Source organism: Carcharodon carcharias, chromosome 12 (genome assembly GCF_017639515.1).
Source record: "Carcharodon carcharias isolate sCarCar2 chromosome 12, sCarCar2.pri, whole genome shotgun sequence".
Classification (NCBI taxonomy): Eukaryota; Metazoa; Chordata; class Chondrichthyes; order Lamniformes; family Lamnidae; genus Carcharodon; species Carcharodon carcharias.
The window spans coordinates 119,670,954-119,685,075 of NC_054478.1; the positions used below are offsets into that span (position 1 = coordinate 119,670,954).

General features: G+C 48.7%; 1 protein-coding gene across 2 annotated transcripts in view; it reads left to right on the forward strand.

Moving 5' to 3' along the window:
• The window catches only part of trpm2 (transient receptor potential cation channel, subfamily M, member 2), a 543,973-nt gene that overhangs the window by 75,666 nt on the left and 454,185 nt on the right, over window positions 1-14,122 (forward strand). For both annotated transcript variants that reach the window (XM_041200804.1, XM_041200805.1), the window contains exon 5: window positions 4,207-4,387. In XM_041200804.1, coding sequence (XP_041056738.1) covers window positions 4,207-4,387 — 181 coding nt within the window. The remainder of the gene's footprint in view (window positions 1-4,206; window positions 4,388-14,122) is intronic.

Genomic DNA, 14,122 nt, shown 5'->3' on the forward strand with positions numbered 1-14,122 from the left:
AGGATTTTCCTTTAGTAAAGCCATGTTGACTTGCTCTAATCATAGTATGTTTTTTCTAAGTGCTTTGTTAAGACTCCCTTAATAATAGCTTTTAGAATTTTCCAAACAACAGATGTTAGGCCAACTGGCAGTTCACCGTTTTCTCTCTCCCTCCTTTCTTAAAAAGTAGTGTAACCTTTGCCAACTTCCAATCCAATGGGACCATTCTTGCATCTAAGGAATTTTGGAAAATCATAGCACACTAACTTATCCACTATCTCTGCAGCTATCTCTTTTAGAACCATAAGGTGTAGGCCATCAGGTCCTAGGGATTTGTTGGATTTTAGTCCCTTAAATTTCTCTGATACTTTTTCTCTGCTAATTTTAATTTCCTTAATTTCCTCATTCTTTTTAGCCCATGGTTACCTTCTATTTCTGGTCTGAAACTTATGTCTTCTCCTGTGAAGACAGACACAAAATATATGTTCAATGCCTCTGCTATTTTTTCATTCCCCTTGATAATGTCTCCTGTCTCTCCTTCTAAGGGACCAACATTTACTTTAGCTACTCTCTTCCTTTTTATATATCTATAAAAGCTTTTACAATCTGTTCTTATATTTCTGACTAGTTTACTCTCATAATCTTTTTTTTCCCTTTTTATCAACTTTTTGGTGGCCTTTTGCTGGTTTTTAAAATATTCCCAATCCTAAGACTTGCTACTTTTTTTGCAATATTGTAAGCCTTTTCTTTTAATCTAATAAAATCCTTAATTTCCTGAGTGAGCCACACATGGGTCTTTCTTGTTGAGTGTTTGTTTTTCAATGGAATGTACTTTTATTCAAAATTTTAAATGATTTCTTTAAATGTTTCTCACTGTTCATTTACCTCCATACTTTTTAGTCTATTGTTAGCCTTTGTTACAAGCTCCAATAATTTCTTGTTTTGTGTTTTCTGACTCTTGCTATTTCTAATTTCTACCCAAGCTGATTCAACTTCATGATTTTCCGAGGCCAGGTCTTTTCTGACTAATCTTCTTATGTCATCCTTTACTATCAGGGCTAATTCTCCTCCATTGCCTTTCTGTGTATCTTTCCAAAATATAGTGTACCCTGGAATATTTATTTCCCAACCTTGATCACCTTGTAACCATGTTTCTGTAATGGCAATTAGATCTAAATCATTTACCTCTATTTGTACTCCTAGTTCATCTCTTATTGCAGATTCTTTATGCACTAAGATGAAGAACCTTTAATTTCATTTTTTACTTCTATCCCCTGCAAAGATCTTATTCACTGATGCATAATTTTTGTTAAAATTGTTAAACTTTGTTAGAGATTTTTGTCCCTTCTTGTCCCACTCTGTTTGGCTTTACCCACAGCACTATACTATTCCAATGCCTTGACCTTTCTCTTTGGATTTCTAAATCTCCCTTTACCTGAACCTTCCCCTGCCACCCGCCCTCCCCAACTCTGTTAGCTTAAAGTCCGGTCCACGGCCCTCGTTATGCAATTGGCCAGAACACTGATCTCAGCCCCATTCAAGTGGAGCCCATCCTAACAGAATAGCTCACTCTTCCCTGAGTACTGATGCCAGTGTCCCATGAATCGAAACCCTTTCTTCCATACCATTCTTTGAGCCAAATGTTTAATTCTCTTATCTGCCTGGCCCTGTACCAATTTGCGCATGGCTCAGGTAACAATCCAGAGATGGTTACCTTTGATGTTCTGCATTTTCACTAGCAGAACGTCATTCCTGTTCTACCTATGTCATTGATTCTCACAATGGACACGACAACTGGATCCTCTCCCTCCAACTCCACTTCGTCTCCAGCCACGAAGAGATATCCTTAACCCTAGCACAGGGCAGGCAACACAACCTTCAGAGCTCCCGGTCACGGCTTCAGATAACAATATCTATTCCCCTGACTATACTGTCTCCTATCACTACCACATTCTTCTTCAGTCTCCCCATTTGATTGGCATCTTTCACCATGGTGCCATGGCTAGTCTGCTTGTTTACCTTGAGTCCTTTGCCTCATCCACTCAGGTAGCGAGCACCTCGTGCCTGTTGGAAAACGTCAGGGGCTGAGGCTCTTCCATCACTATATGTTGATTCCCCAGTCACACTAGCAGTCACACCCTCCTTGCCTTGACTATTAACCAACTTTAAAGTCTGCCCAACCTAAGAAGTTCAATTGCCTCCTGGAACAAACTGTGTAGGAAACTCTCCCCATTCCTGATGCCCCTGCAATGTCCACAACTCAGACTCCAGTTCAACAACACTAAGCCAAAGGTGTGCAGGCCGCTGACACTTACTGCAGATATGGTTGTCTAGGATTGCAGTGCATTTCACAGATTCCCATAATACAGTTTTAGGCAGTACATTCCAGATCACAACAACCACTGCATATTTTTTTTCCTGCAGCTCTCCTTTGATTCCTTTTGTGAATTACCCTAAATCTGTGTCCTCTGGTTACTGCCCCTTCTGCTATGGGAAACAGTTTTGCTTACTCTATCAAAATGTTTCATGAATTGAAAACCTTTATCAAATCTCCTTTTGACCTTAAAATAAAGTAAAATAACATGGATGCTGGAGATCTGAAATAAAAATAGAAAGTGCTAGGAAGACTCAGCAGGTCTGGCAGCATCTGTGGAGAGAGAGAAACAGAGTTAATATTTCACATTGAATATGACTCTTTGTCAGGAAGATATAATAATTTTCATAATGTTATTTGGAATTTATTGTAGAGCAATAGTGGGGTCTGTGTCTATGTAACTGTGTGTGTGGCACTTAATTGAATGCAAGACAGCTGGTCTGAAGGCTTTGATGTAAGAGGAGAATCTAGGCTTGAAATGCTAAATAGGTAAACATAGGTGACATTTTAGAATGTGAGGTGTAAAGGGAACATTTGCATTTTTAAATAAACCAAAGTAGCTTGAATTCAAAGAAGAGGTGAAGTGTTTCACACAGCCAGAAGAAGTTAAAAAAACAGTGGGCAAAATTTTCCCCTTCATGAGGGTGCTCGTGGGGGCAGTCGGGAAGCTGACCGCTGCCTGCAATTGGCATCACACCGCGATTTTAAGCGGATGGGCCAATTAAGACCTGTGCAGTGTGGAAAGTGAGTGGCAGCACTGAATACTGTGCAGGTGGGGGGAGGAAGGTGAGCGGGCTAAGCTCGAACTTCGCGTATGTGCGGTAAGGAGCGCTTTAATCGTCCTGAGGCACGGAGTTGCGCTGTTCAAAAAAAATTAATGAGCAAAATAAAAATGTCATAAAACATGTCCCCTCATGTGACTCTGTCACATGAGCAGGGACATGTTTTTAATTCAAGTGCAAATTTTAAAAAAAATTTATCTGCTTTAGGAAACCGCATCCTGCCCATGGATGAGGTTTCCTAAAAATGCAAGGGTCGCTTGGCCTTTTCACCTGCCTGTCAGCCATTAGGTTGAACAGGCAGTGAAAAATTCAGCACGATTGTTAACTTATTGGCCTTAATAGGCCTTTTAATTGTTGACAGGCGCGCTGCTGACTCCAGCATGTGCCTACCGACCGAACCATCGCAAGCGTGCTTGTTGATGTTGGCACGCTCAGCTGACGTCAACGTGTTTTATTTCACACTCGGTCATGTCGAGCAAGCGCCCGCATACCAAATGAAAAATCCGTGTTTATTCTTCCCAAAGATTACTGGTAAAACTGGTACTATGACAGATTTTTATTATTAGAGACATAGACATATGTCCAAAGACATAGTGAAACAATGGGAATTTGCATTCAAAGGGGAAAATATGAATAAAGGAGAGAAGGCTGTGTGTAAGGGCAGGCATGTTAAGATCTAACACAAGTGTGAAAAGCCTTAAGTTGCTGTCTACAAGGAACCAAAGCTGAGGAACAACTTACTTTGAATTCGACAGTCCAGAGTGTGCACAGAGGCCTACACATTTAAATGTTTAATTTAATTTTATAAAAGCCTCTAAGCCTCAGTGGCGTTCTTTTTACTGAATTCAAAGCCCGCATCTTGAAATAAATACAAATTACATATTTTTATGGCAGCTGCTTCAAGTTTCCCTCTGGGGTTTGAGCAGCTTGGCATTTACCATCTGCTTGCTATAACACTCTTTCTAATCAGAAAGTGGTGGCAGGCCATTTGATGAGTCCTCCTGAAATATGAGCAATCAGAGTTTGTGACCCTAATAACAAATGACTTCTGTTTTTGGCTGTTATTTCCAGTATGTCCGAGTCTCAAATGACACTGCTCCAAAGACACTGTACCATCTCATGACCAAATACTGGCGACTAAATCCTCCACATCTTCTCATTTCTGTAACTGGAGGGGCAAAGAACTTTCATCTGAAGCCAAGCCTGAGATTCATGTTCCGCAGAGGCCTCATTAAAGTGGCTCAATCGACAGGTATGACAGAAACAGCATTTTTAAATGTTACATAGAATTACCTAGAATTTACAGCACAGAAACTAGACATTTGGCTCAACTTATTCATGTGTCACACGAGCCTTCTCACAATCTACTTCATTTGACCTGTTTCTTAATGCCTCTGCTACTGAAGGTGGGTTGAGGTAATGCTTTTGTTCCTGTTATTCTGTTTGCTGTAAACAATATATTTCAAAAGCTAATAGACAGGTTTTAATGAAACTTGGTAAACAATTAGGGTATGGTCCAAGAAAGTGCTGATTAGTTTTTGGCAAAGATATTGATCAGGACCCAGATCCTGGATTTTTCTTAAAGGGTCCGTTAACATTGGGAGATGGGGCAATTAACTTTATTTAAGTACATTGGGGGTATTTCATTTTGAATGTTGTTGATTGTTTTAGAATGTTGTGGATTGACTCAGCTGCTGTTTGCAATTTGTCACAGCTGTCAAAATATAAGCAGAATTTTTAGAGCAGATTGTTGTATGTAGACTGACCTGAAGCCTCCTCAGTGAGATAAAAACTCTTAATAAAAAGCTTCCTTTTTTCAGCTTTGTAGCTGCAGAGCATCAACCAGGCAGGGAAAAGCCCCAAGAAAGAGATACATATTTGTAATAATGTTAACACAGCATGGCAGAGGAATTCGCTCTACTGAATTCCAGCTTCACTTGTTCCATCATGTACTCATCTAGCATCCCTTTAAATACATTTATGCTATTCGCCTCAACTACTTCTTGTGAAAGTGAGTTTTATATTCTATCCACTGTCTGAGTAAAGAAGCTTCTTTTAAATACCTTATTGGATTTATTTGTGTCTAATTTAGTTTTTTAATCTGTAGTTTTAGACTCTGCACAAGTGGAAACCTATTTTCTACAGCTGGGATTTTCCAGCCCATCATGGTGGGATTTGCCGTGGGATATTCAGCAGCCAAGCCAAAACACCATTGACTTTCGGCAGGACCGGACAATCACGGCAGCGGGCGGAGATGGAAAATCCCACCCAATAGGCGGAATTGTCCATGCCCCCTGGTGTCGGGCATGCTCGACGGCATGAGGGGACAATATGGCAAGAGGGCCAAAAATTGATTTCACAATGTTGTGAAACCAGTTTGTGATTGTCCCCTAAGCCCATCGATGGTGGGCCACATTTCCTGCCATTGGACGTTGGGAACCTCATTGTGATACATCTGCATATCATTATCAGGAAACATCCACTGATGCTGGATCGTCCGCCCATGTTGGCATGATTGCACACCAATGTATTTCACAACAGCATATATAAGGCGTACACTCGGCGGGCTGCGCTTTGAGGGGAACTTGGAGGTGAGTACACAGTAACGTTGTGCAGCGCTCACCCAGATTGCCTGTTGGACTTCAAGGTTGAGGTGTGTTGGGGGTGTGGGGGCAAGGGCTGCCCTGCGGTTTAGATGACTTGGGGTGTGGGCAAGGGCTGCTCTGGGGTTAAAGGAGCACGTGGGGTGGGAGGTTGGCAGCTGTAGGGAAGCGGCCATGCATTAGAGAAACCTTGTATAAAGTGACCATTCCTCTGCAGCTGAGACAGTTCAGACATAGCCAGATTGACATACATGGAGTTGGGTCTCTAGCTTATCTGCCCACTCAAGCAACACAGAAGCGTGCAAGTGCCATCAAGTGCTCCAGAGCTTTTCACACCTTGAGAACAGACTGCAAACTAATGAGCATTTTAGTGGACTTCAGAACAGTTGGACAACTGGGCAAGTTGTATAATCTCCATGCTGAAGCTGGCCATTGAGCACTCACTCACTGGTGGAGGCGCTCACAGCCCCTTGCAGTGTCATCATCCTGGTTTGGACCAGTCTCCCCCATGGTTCAAGCTAACAGTGCAGCCTTGCAGTATGGGTAAGAATGCTTGCGCCTGAGCTAAGAGCACAGCGTGCAATCCAATGGGCTGCCGTCAATCGGTCAGATGGAATGGGGCGGAGGCTGCCAGCACTCTCTGGGATACATTAAGGGGCCTTCACACTTAACCAAGACAAGTTCTTAGTATACCCAAACTAACCGACACGTCTCTCACTTTCATCCTGCAGGAGGAGTACATCAGTACGTGTGGAGCCTGGTGAACTAGCTGTATGCCTTGTGGTGTACAGAGAGCAGAGCCGGCGGAGAACAGCGCAAAGGAGGCACCTGGCTGCGTAGAGGGAGAAGCAGCCCTCTCAGACTAGGGCACCTGCACACGCCACTGAAGAGCCACAGTGAACTATTGTTGGTCGGCACCTCACTAGACCCAGGGTCTATAGATGCTGCCTTTCATTCCTGCAGATGACCAAGAACTGAAAACTGTGCATGTCAAGGGAACTGGTCAGTCACACCTGCCAGTTACTGCAGCATTTGGTACCACGGGGACATGGAGGGCATCCACTGCCAGTGGCTGTAAAACTGACCGCGACACTTAATTTCTATGCCAGTAGCTCCTTTCAGGGCTCCGCAGGTGACCTCTGTGAGACTTCACAAACTTCCACCCACAGATGCATCTATGAGGTCATGGATGCCATCTCCATGAGGGCACACAACTTTGTGCATTTTGCCTGGGACAAGGTGAACCAGGATGCAAGAACAATTGGATTTGCCCAGATCTCAGGTTTCCCACAGGTGCAGGGTGCCATCAACTGCTCAAATCTCCATCACAACAAGGAGTCAACTATATCAACTGCAAAGGTTGAATGTGCAGCTGGAGTGTGACCACGGATCAGTGCACGGTTTGCAGGGAATGCCCATGAATCCTACATTCTCAGTCAGCCACAGATCCTTGATGTCTTCTCGGGTCCACGGTGGCTGAAGGGTTGGGTCCTAGGGGACAAGGGCTACCTACAGAGGATGTGGTTGATGGCACCCATGTGGCAGCCTCAGACTGCAGCAGAGCGAAGGTATGATGCTGAAAATGAGGTTTCGGTGCGTGGACTGGTTTGGTGGAACCCTGCAATATAGTTCACAGAGGGGGTCACGCATCATCGTCATCTACTGCGCCCTTCACAACCTGATGCTGCAACAGGGAGGAGAGCTGGTTGAGGGGGAGATGCAGGAGCTGGAGGTCTCCTCTGATGAGGAGGACGTCAACGGTGATGAGGGTGAGGAGGTCTTCGAAGGTGACAGTGACGGCAATGAGGCCCTTGCACTGGCCAAATGAGGCAGGCACGCTCGAGAGGCCTTCATAGCTGCTAGATTTGTGGAGGATAAAAGCAAAGTACTGTGGAGGCTGGAAATCTGAAACAAAAACAAAAATTTGTGCAGGATGTTGATGACATGCAGTGAGGAGACACCACAGATCCTCACATTGCACCTATGAGCATTTGACTCCAGTCTGCCTTATACCAGCATATTTGAGAATGCTCCTGTCATTGAGATGCAGAGGAGGCCCTAATAGTTGCTCGATTGCAGGAGAATGATGATGTCATGCCATCCATAGATCTTCGCATAGTCTCTGAGAATGTCTCACTCCTGTCTGGCTGAGGGCAGCTCACTTGTACTCTGTGATCAGTGTTATATCATAGAGACGCAGCCATTAAAATTTTAAAAGCATCTGATCGTTTGTCCACCTTCAGCACTTGTCCCCTTCAGGAACACAGCGTCGCTGGTCACAGATGCTGAAAAGATGAGGAGCGGGGTGGTCAGTCCCACCTTAAAGGTGCTGAGAGCACACAGAGAGAATGACGGAACTCTGTGCTGCCTGCCCAGGACATTCTGGCAGGAATGACAAGCACCATCGAGGTGCTGGCACCATTATAATGTCCAGGGAATGTGAGGCCGGACCATCACTTTGGTCTGAAGGCTGCAACGAAGCACAGGGAAGAGGCCCTGGACTGAGACACCTGCATCTTGTGCAGAAAGATTTCACATCTGTGTGACACGAACACTGCTCATCAGAACAAGGAGCCATGAACAGGGAGATATTCTTGGGAGTTTATTGACAAAGGAGAACATTTTGTACAAGTGATTAATGCCCATGCCCAGGCTGTGCTTCCTGACTGGGCTCAGGTGCAGCTTGTTCCTGCCTGACCGGGAGCTGTTGCTGTGTGCTGGCTGTGGCTGCTGCTAACTGGGAGAGGTACACCTGGCTGCTACTATTGCTTTTTCCAACATACTCCTCTGGACTTTTACAGGCTGCTCTGGTTTTGCTGCTGCCCAAGGGACACTAGAAGCCTACTGCTGATGTTGTTGCCAGGGCTGCAGAGGCCTGGAGCCTGCAAGGCCCAAGGCTTGAAAAATTGGTGGAGAGAGAGACAGACGAGATGCTACAAGACAGGGAGGCCAGGAGGAAAGGACTTTTTTGATTACATCAGTGGTGGATGTTTGGACTTTTGTTTGGTGGGGGCTGTGAAAACCATGTTGCCTTGTGGGGGGAGGAAGAAGGATACTCAAGGGACATGGGATGAAGGGGTGCATGCATGTGTCCATTTAACATCTTGCCCCTCCCCCCCCCACCCCACTTACCCTGCTCATGTCCGGGTCCAGGTAGCAGGTTTTGGCTGGGGTATTTGGCCCCTCAGCCGTTGTTGCAGCCTCGCGCATGTATGAGAAGGCAGTGTTCTTCCTGAGGTCTGAGCGGGCGGTGCACCTGGCCAAGGGGCTCACCGTAGGCGGGACCTATCTAACGATGGATCCTCTTGAGGTTACCACGGAGAAGCTTGTCTTATCCAACGTCCTGCCTTTTGTTCCTGGTGAGCTCCTCCTCCCCCATCTTCACCAACTCGGGGAGGTCAGTTCCAGGGCGGTGCCAATCCCGCTCGGCCTCGGGGAGCCCAGTCTCTGCCATGTGTACTCCTTCTGGCACCAGCTCTTTATTCACATGCCTACCGGTCTTTTGGTCGATGGACAGCGTGCGGTGCCATGCCTGCAACAAGGTGGGGTACATCCAAAAGAAGTGCCCTGCCTCTAAGGCTGACAATGTCACTCAAGCAGCCATGGCTGGCACTGCTGCTCCTCCCCCCACCACCACTCCATCTCCTTCCCCGCCAGCAGCCACAGCCACCTTGGCTGCTGGTGAAGTTGGGGGGTAGAGCGGAGAGACCCCATGCCAGAAGAAGACCCACCATGTAGATGCAGCTCCCCCACTCCCACAAAGCCCCTGAATTCGTCAAACCCACCCTGATCTCCAAACTTCTGAAGACACTGGCACGGGGGAACAAAATCATTCGGCCCCTGCACCGTGAACACGCAAACTCCCGAGCCTGTGTGTGCATCAATGGACCTGGCGTCGTCCTGAGCCGGTGGTTCTATTAAAGAGGGTGGACCTATCCAAACTCTAGAGGGCAGAGCGTCTGAGGGGGCTGGATGAGGCTGCAGGAGCCTCAAAGATGGAGGTCTCCCCAGTCTCCAGCCTACCCCAGAAGAGACACCCCTTGGAGGGGGAGGACCTCGCAACTTGCGAGGTTGGATGTGCCCTTTTCCCCAGTGAAGTGGTGGTGGTGTCTCCTCACTCTGTCCTCTGGAGGGAGCCCAAACCCCCGTTCCGTTGCTGTAGGCCCCTGAGCAGGACTCTTGTTGTGGTGCCCCACCCCACCCACCTTGTACCCCCAGGATGCCATCTGGCCTGCCAGGGGACTGTGGCAGTCCCTTAATGGCCCCGACAATCAGGTCATTGGACGGTGGTGGTGAAGAAGGCCTCCAGGCTCCTTCCCAACCTTCAGTGCCGGGCGCCTCCATGCTAAGTCTGGAGCTTTATCCGGGCTCGCTGGGCGACCTGGAGCCTGGGTGGGGAGCAGGGCTCTGAGCCATCACCGCCCTTTGGCCCACAAGGAGGCCAGAGAGGACCCCTCTGCTCTTGATCCTGGGGGTTGGATCGAGGTGGAGGTGGAGCCGACTGGCAGCTCTGAACTAGTCCCCATACTCAATACGCGGGAGGGGTTGGAAGCTGGAGGCAATGACCCGGAGGAGGATGAGGTTTCAGTGGTGAGCACTGGGGACGACTTGGTCAGGTGAGGTGGCCCCCACTGATTCTCCCCTCATCCCTTTACGGGAACTCCAGGATTTTTTAGCGAGACAGGGTCCAGTTGGCCCTGGACTAGTGGCATTTTTTTCCGCTGGTGTTCTGGTCCGCCTGTGAGGTCCTCACGGCCCCTGGGCTAGGCTGGAACACTAGGAGGAGGGTCCACATGTTTCTCGCTGGGCTCATGAAGGAGAGGAAGGATTAAAATAGTCCTCTCCTTCTTACACTAGGCACAGTGATGGTAGCACATACTTCTGACAATGAAGACTACCACAGCTAGCCTCAACATCAACAGCAGCAGGGACGCACAACGCAGGTTCCAGAACTTCTCAGTCCTCAGGGACAGGCAGTATGCGGTGTGCTTCCTACAGGAAACCCATACTATTCCGGGAGACAAAGCTACTTGGCTCCTGGAATAGCAAGCGGGGGATCTACATGAGTCACCTAGCCTCCAATTCTGGCGGGGTGGCTATCTCGTTGGCTCCACATTTTCAACTGGAGGTCTTGGGGGTCAAGGAACTGATGCCAGGCCGGTTGCTGCACCTTACTGAGCGCCTAGGGGTCATGATGTTTCACTTTGTGAATGTGTACACTCACCTGGGCATGCAGCAGCAAGCGAACTTCTCTGAGGAAGTGTCCACTCATCTCGGCTCCATTGACGCGGGCAAGTACATCATCCTTGGGGGGGGTGGATTTCACCTCAGGGCCAGGGACCATCACAGTGCCCAGCACTGCTCACTAGATGTGAGTAATTTGAGGGAACTGGTCGGGTCCTTCAACTTGGTGGACATCTGGCGACATCTCCATCCACACTTTCGGTCACTTGGAGTCAGAGTGTGCAGGCTCATCTGCCTTTATGGTTCTAAGGCATTCGTGCCCTGCGTTCCTTTGGTTGGTCACAAAAATCCAGGGAATGCTTGTTGACTTCTTCTGGGATAAAAGGCTGCACTGGGTCGCTACTGAGGCTCTGAGTCACACGCTTAGGGAGGGCGGTCAGGCGCTGGTGTGCCTATGCACCCAGGTGGCAACTTTCTGGCTTCAGGCCCTGCAGTGTTACCTTTACGTTGAGCCCCCTCCGAGATGGGGTGCCCTGGCAACGTATTTGTTCTGCCAGGTGCATGGCCTGAATTTTGATTTGCAGCTCCTGGTTGTAGACCGGAGAGGCCTTCGTGGCTCCTTGCAGGCATTGCCCGTCTTTTACCAGGGCCTGATCAAAGTCTGGAACATGGTCGCATTGTGACACAGCTCTCCGCTGTCAAGAGTAGTGGCTGTTGTCTGAGAGCCACTGCTTAGGAATCCGCCCGTCTGCCCTTTTCAGTGGCTGGCAGAGAGGAGGATTGTGGCTGCTGGGTGACCAGGATTGGGGACGCCCTGGGTAGTGGAGGAGTGGGCTGGATGATTCCACAGAAGTTGGTGCATCGCGTGTCCATGGACATCCAGCTTGTGGCCAATGCCATTCAAGACCTTAGGACGGCCGTGCTCAGTCCCAGCGTCATTCTGGGTCTTGAGGTGGCACAGGTGGGCTGTGGTCTTCCGTCCAAGCATGCCCCTGGTTTGGGCAGAAGTCCACATTGGACCCAAGCCCTCTCTCGGGAGCCAGTGCCCTGCAACCTGAGTCACCTCGCAGAAATGGCCTCCATGCCCTTTAGCAAGGTGCAGAGGGGTTTCCTGTATGGGCTGCTGCTGCACACGCTTCACTTCCTTGCCCTCGCCCATTGCCCAGACATGCCGTCTGGCGGCGGAGGTCCCCAGTGGGGGGCCTCTCTATGGGCGGGTCCTCCCACTTTCCATGGGGGACCTGGGGTGGAGAGTGTTGCATGCAGCAGTCCCATACAACCGTAGGTTGCGTCGGTTCACGGATTGTGTCTTTTGCAGCCTTATGGAGTCCGTGGACAGTATATACATAAATTGTTGTAGGCTGCACCCCCTTTTTAGTTTATTGAAAAACATTTTACTGTTGTTTTGTTTGCACTTCAGTCCTGCGCTCCTGATTCATCCGGTACGGAGGGGGGCTGGGAGGGAGGAGGACCTTCTTGTGAACCTGCTCCTGGACCTGGCCAAGTTGGCCATTAACAGGTCCAGGCAGCGGGCGATCAAGTGGGTCGTTCAACCCGACTGTCTGTCTCTCTTCCACAGTTATGCTCGTGGCCAGGTGTCCCTGGAGAGGAAGCAAGCAGTGTCTGCCGACACCTTCCGTGCTGGGTGGGCACCGCGGGGATTGGGGTGCTTTATAGACCCCTTTAATCACATTTTGATTTGATGTTGGTAAGTTTCCTTTTAAATTTTGTCTTTTGTTTTTGCAATTTCCCTTTAAGGGCTGCTTTTACTTTGTCCCTGATTTTGTTAATTTAGTTTAATTGTTTTGACTCAAAAGAGTTACATCTTCTTAACCTTCCTAACCCTGAGTCTTAGTGCTCCACAGACATCCACAGTGGAGGTGGAGGTAGCCTGCTGACTGCTGCACCCTGTCTGTGATGATCTTGGTGGCCATCCTCTGGAAGGCCCCAGCCTGCTTTTGGGGGCCTGCTGCTTGGCAGTAGCACCCTCCTTGGCCTATGGAGCTGGAACCGCTGGGGTCACAGGAAGAGGGGATTTGAATGGGCCGGATATTCCTGGAGTCACCTGGGTGGATGGCCAGCACACATCGATTCTCCTCCCTATGGTTGCGCAAGGCTGGCTCCTTGAGAAGAAAGGGTAGCTGGAGTGAGATCAGGATGTCCCATACCCCTTTCATGTACACACTGTTGGAGGCCAACTATGGCATCGGCGATGGAGTTCTGCCCGCGCAGCAGTGCAGGAGCAACATCCTGGACCAAGGTCTCCATGGCGGCCGCCATCTTACTAGTGTTGACCTTGGTGCGCTGGCATACCGCTGCTTTCACCTCAGCGTGAAGACGGGCGGTATCCTCCATTGTGCCTTGCAATCTGAAGAGTGCAGCAGATATCCCTTCCTGATGTTCCAAGCTTGCCTTTGCAGCTCCGGCAACTGAGGTATGACCGAGTCCAGAGGCTTGTCATCTGACTTGGAGTCAGCAAATTTCTGGCCTCCAGCAGTAATCCGAGTGCTGGACACCTGGGAAGTCCCTGCCGCCACCTGCTGTGGATCAGAAAGTGCGAGTGCTCACCACATTGTGATCCCGAGGCTACTCTAAAGTTGACGTTGTTGCACAACCTGCGGCCAGAGCAGGGGTAGAGGGCATCACAGTAGGCCACCATTGCGTCCAAAAGGCACTCGAGGGATGCATCATTGAACTTGGAGGGCTGCAGGCTTCTTGCCTTTCGGGGCCATGTCTTATGTGCAGCAGTTTTAGGGTGGAAGCACTGAGAGGTGTGCGCATGGATGCAATTTAAATAGGGCGCCCAGTGTGATGAAGTGTCGAGGTGATGGCATGGCGGGTGAATGAGATCCTGCCCGCCATCGAAACAGTATGTTTCCAAGGAATGCATAACTAATAGGATGATGCGGCATAAAAAGCCACCATTGCGGCCAGCGGATAAAACAAATGCTTCAGCCTTCCCTTTTGCACTGATGTGCTGCACTCCTCCATCATTGAAGATGGGGATATTTCTGGAGCCGCCGCCTCCTGTGAATTGTTTAATTGCCCACCACTGGTGTGACAGGACTGCAGTGCTTAATTTGATCCATTGGTTATGGGATCTTGTAGCTCTGTCTATCACTTGCTGCTTATGCTGTTTGGCACTTAAGTGGTCCTGTGTTATAGCTTCACCAGGTTGGCACCTTTTTTTTAGGTGCTGC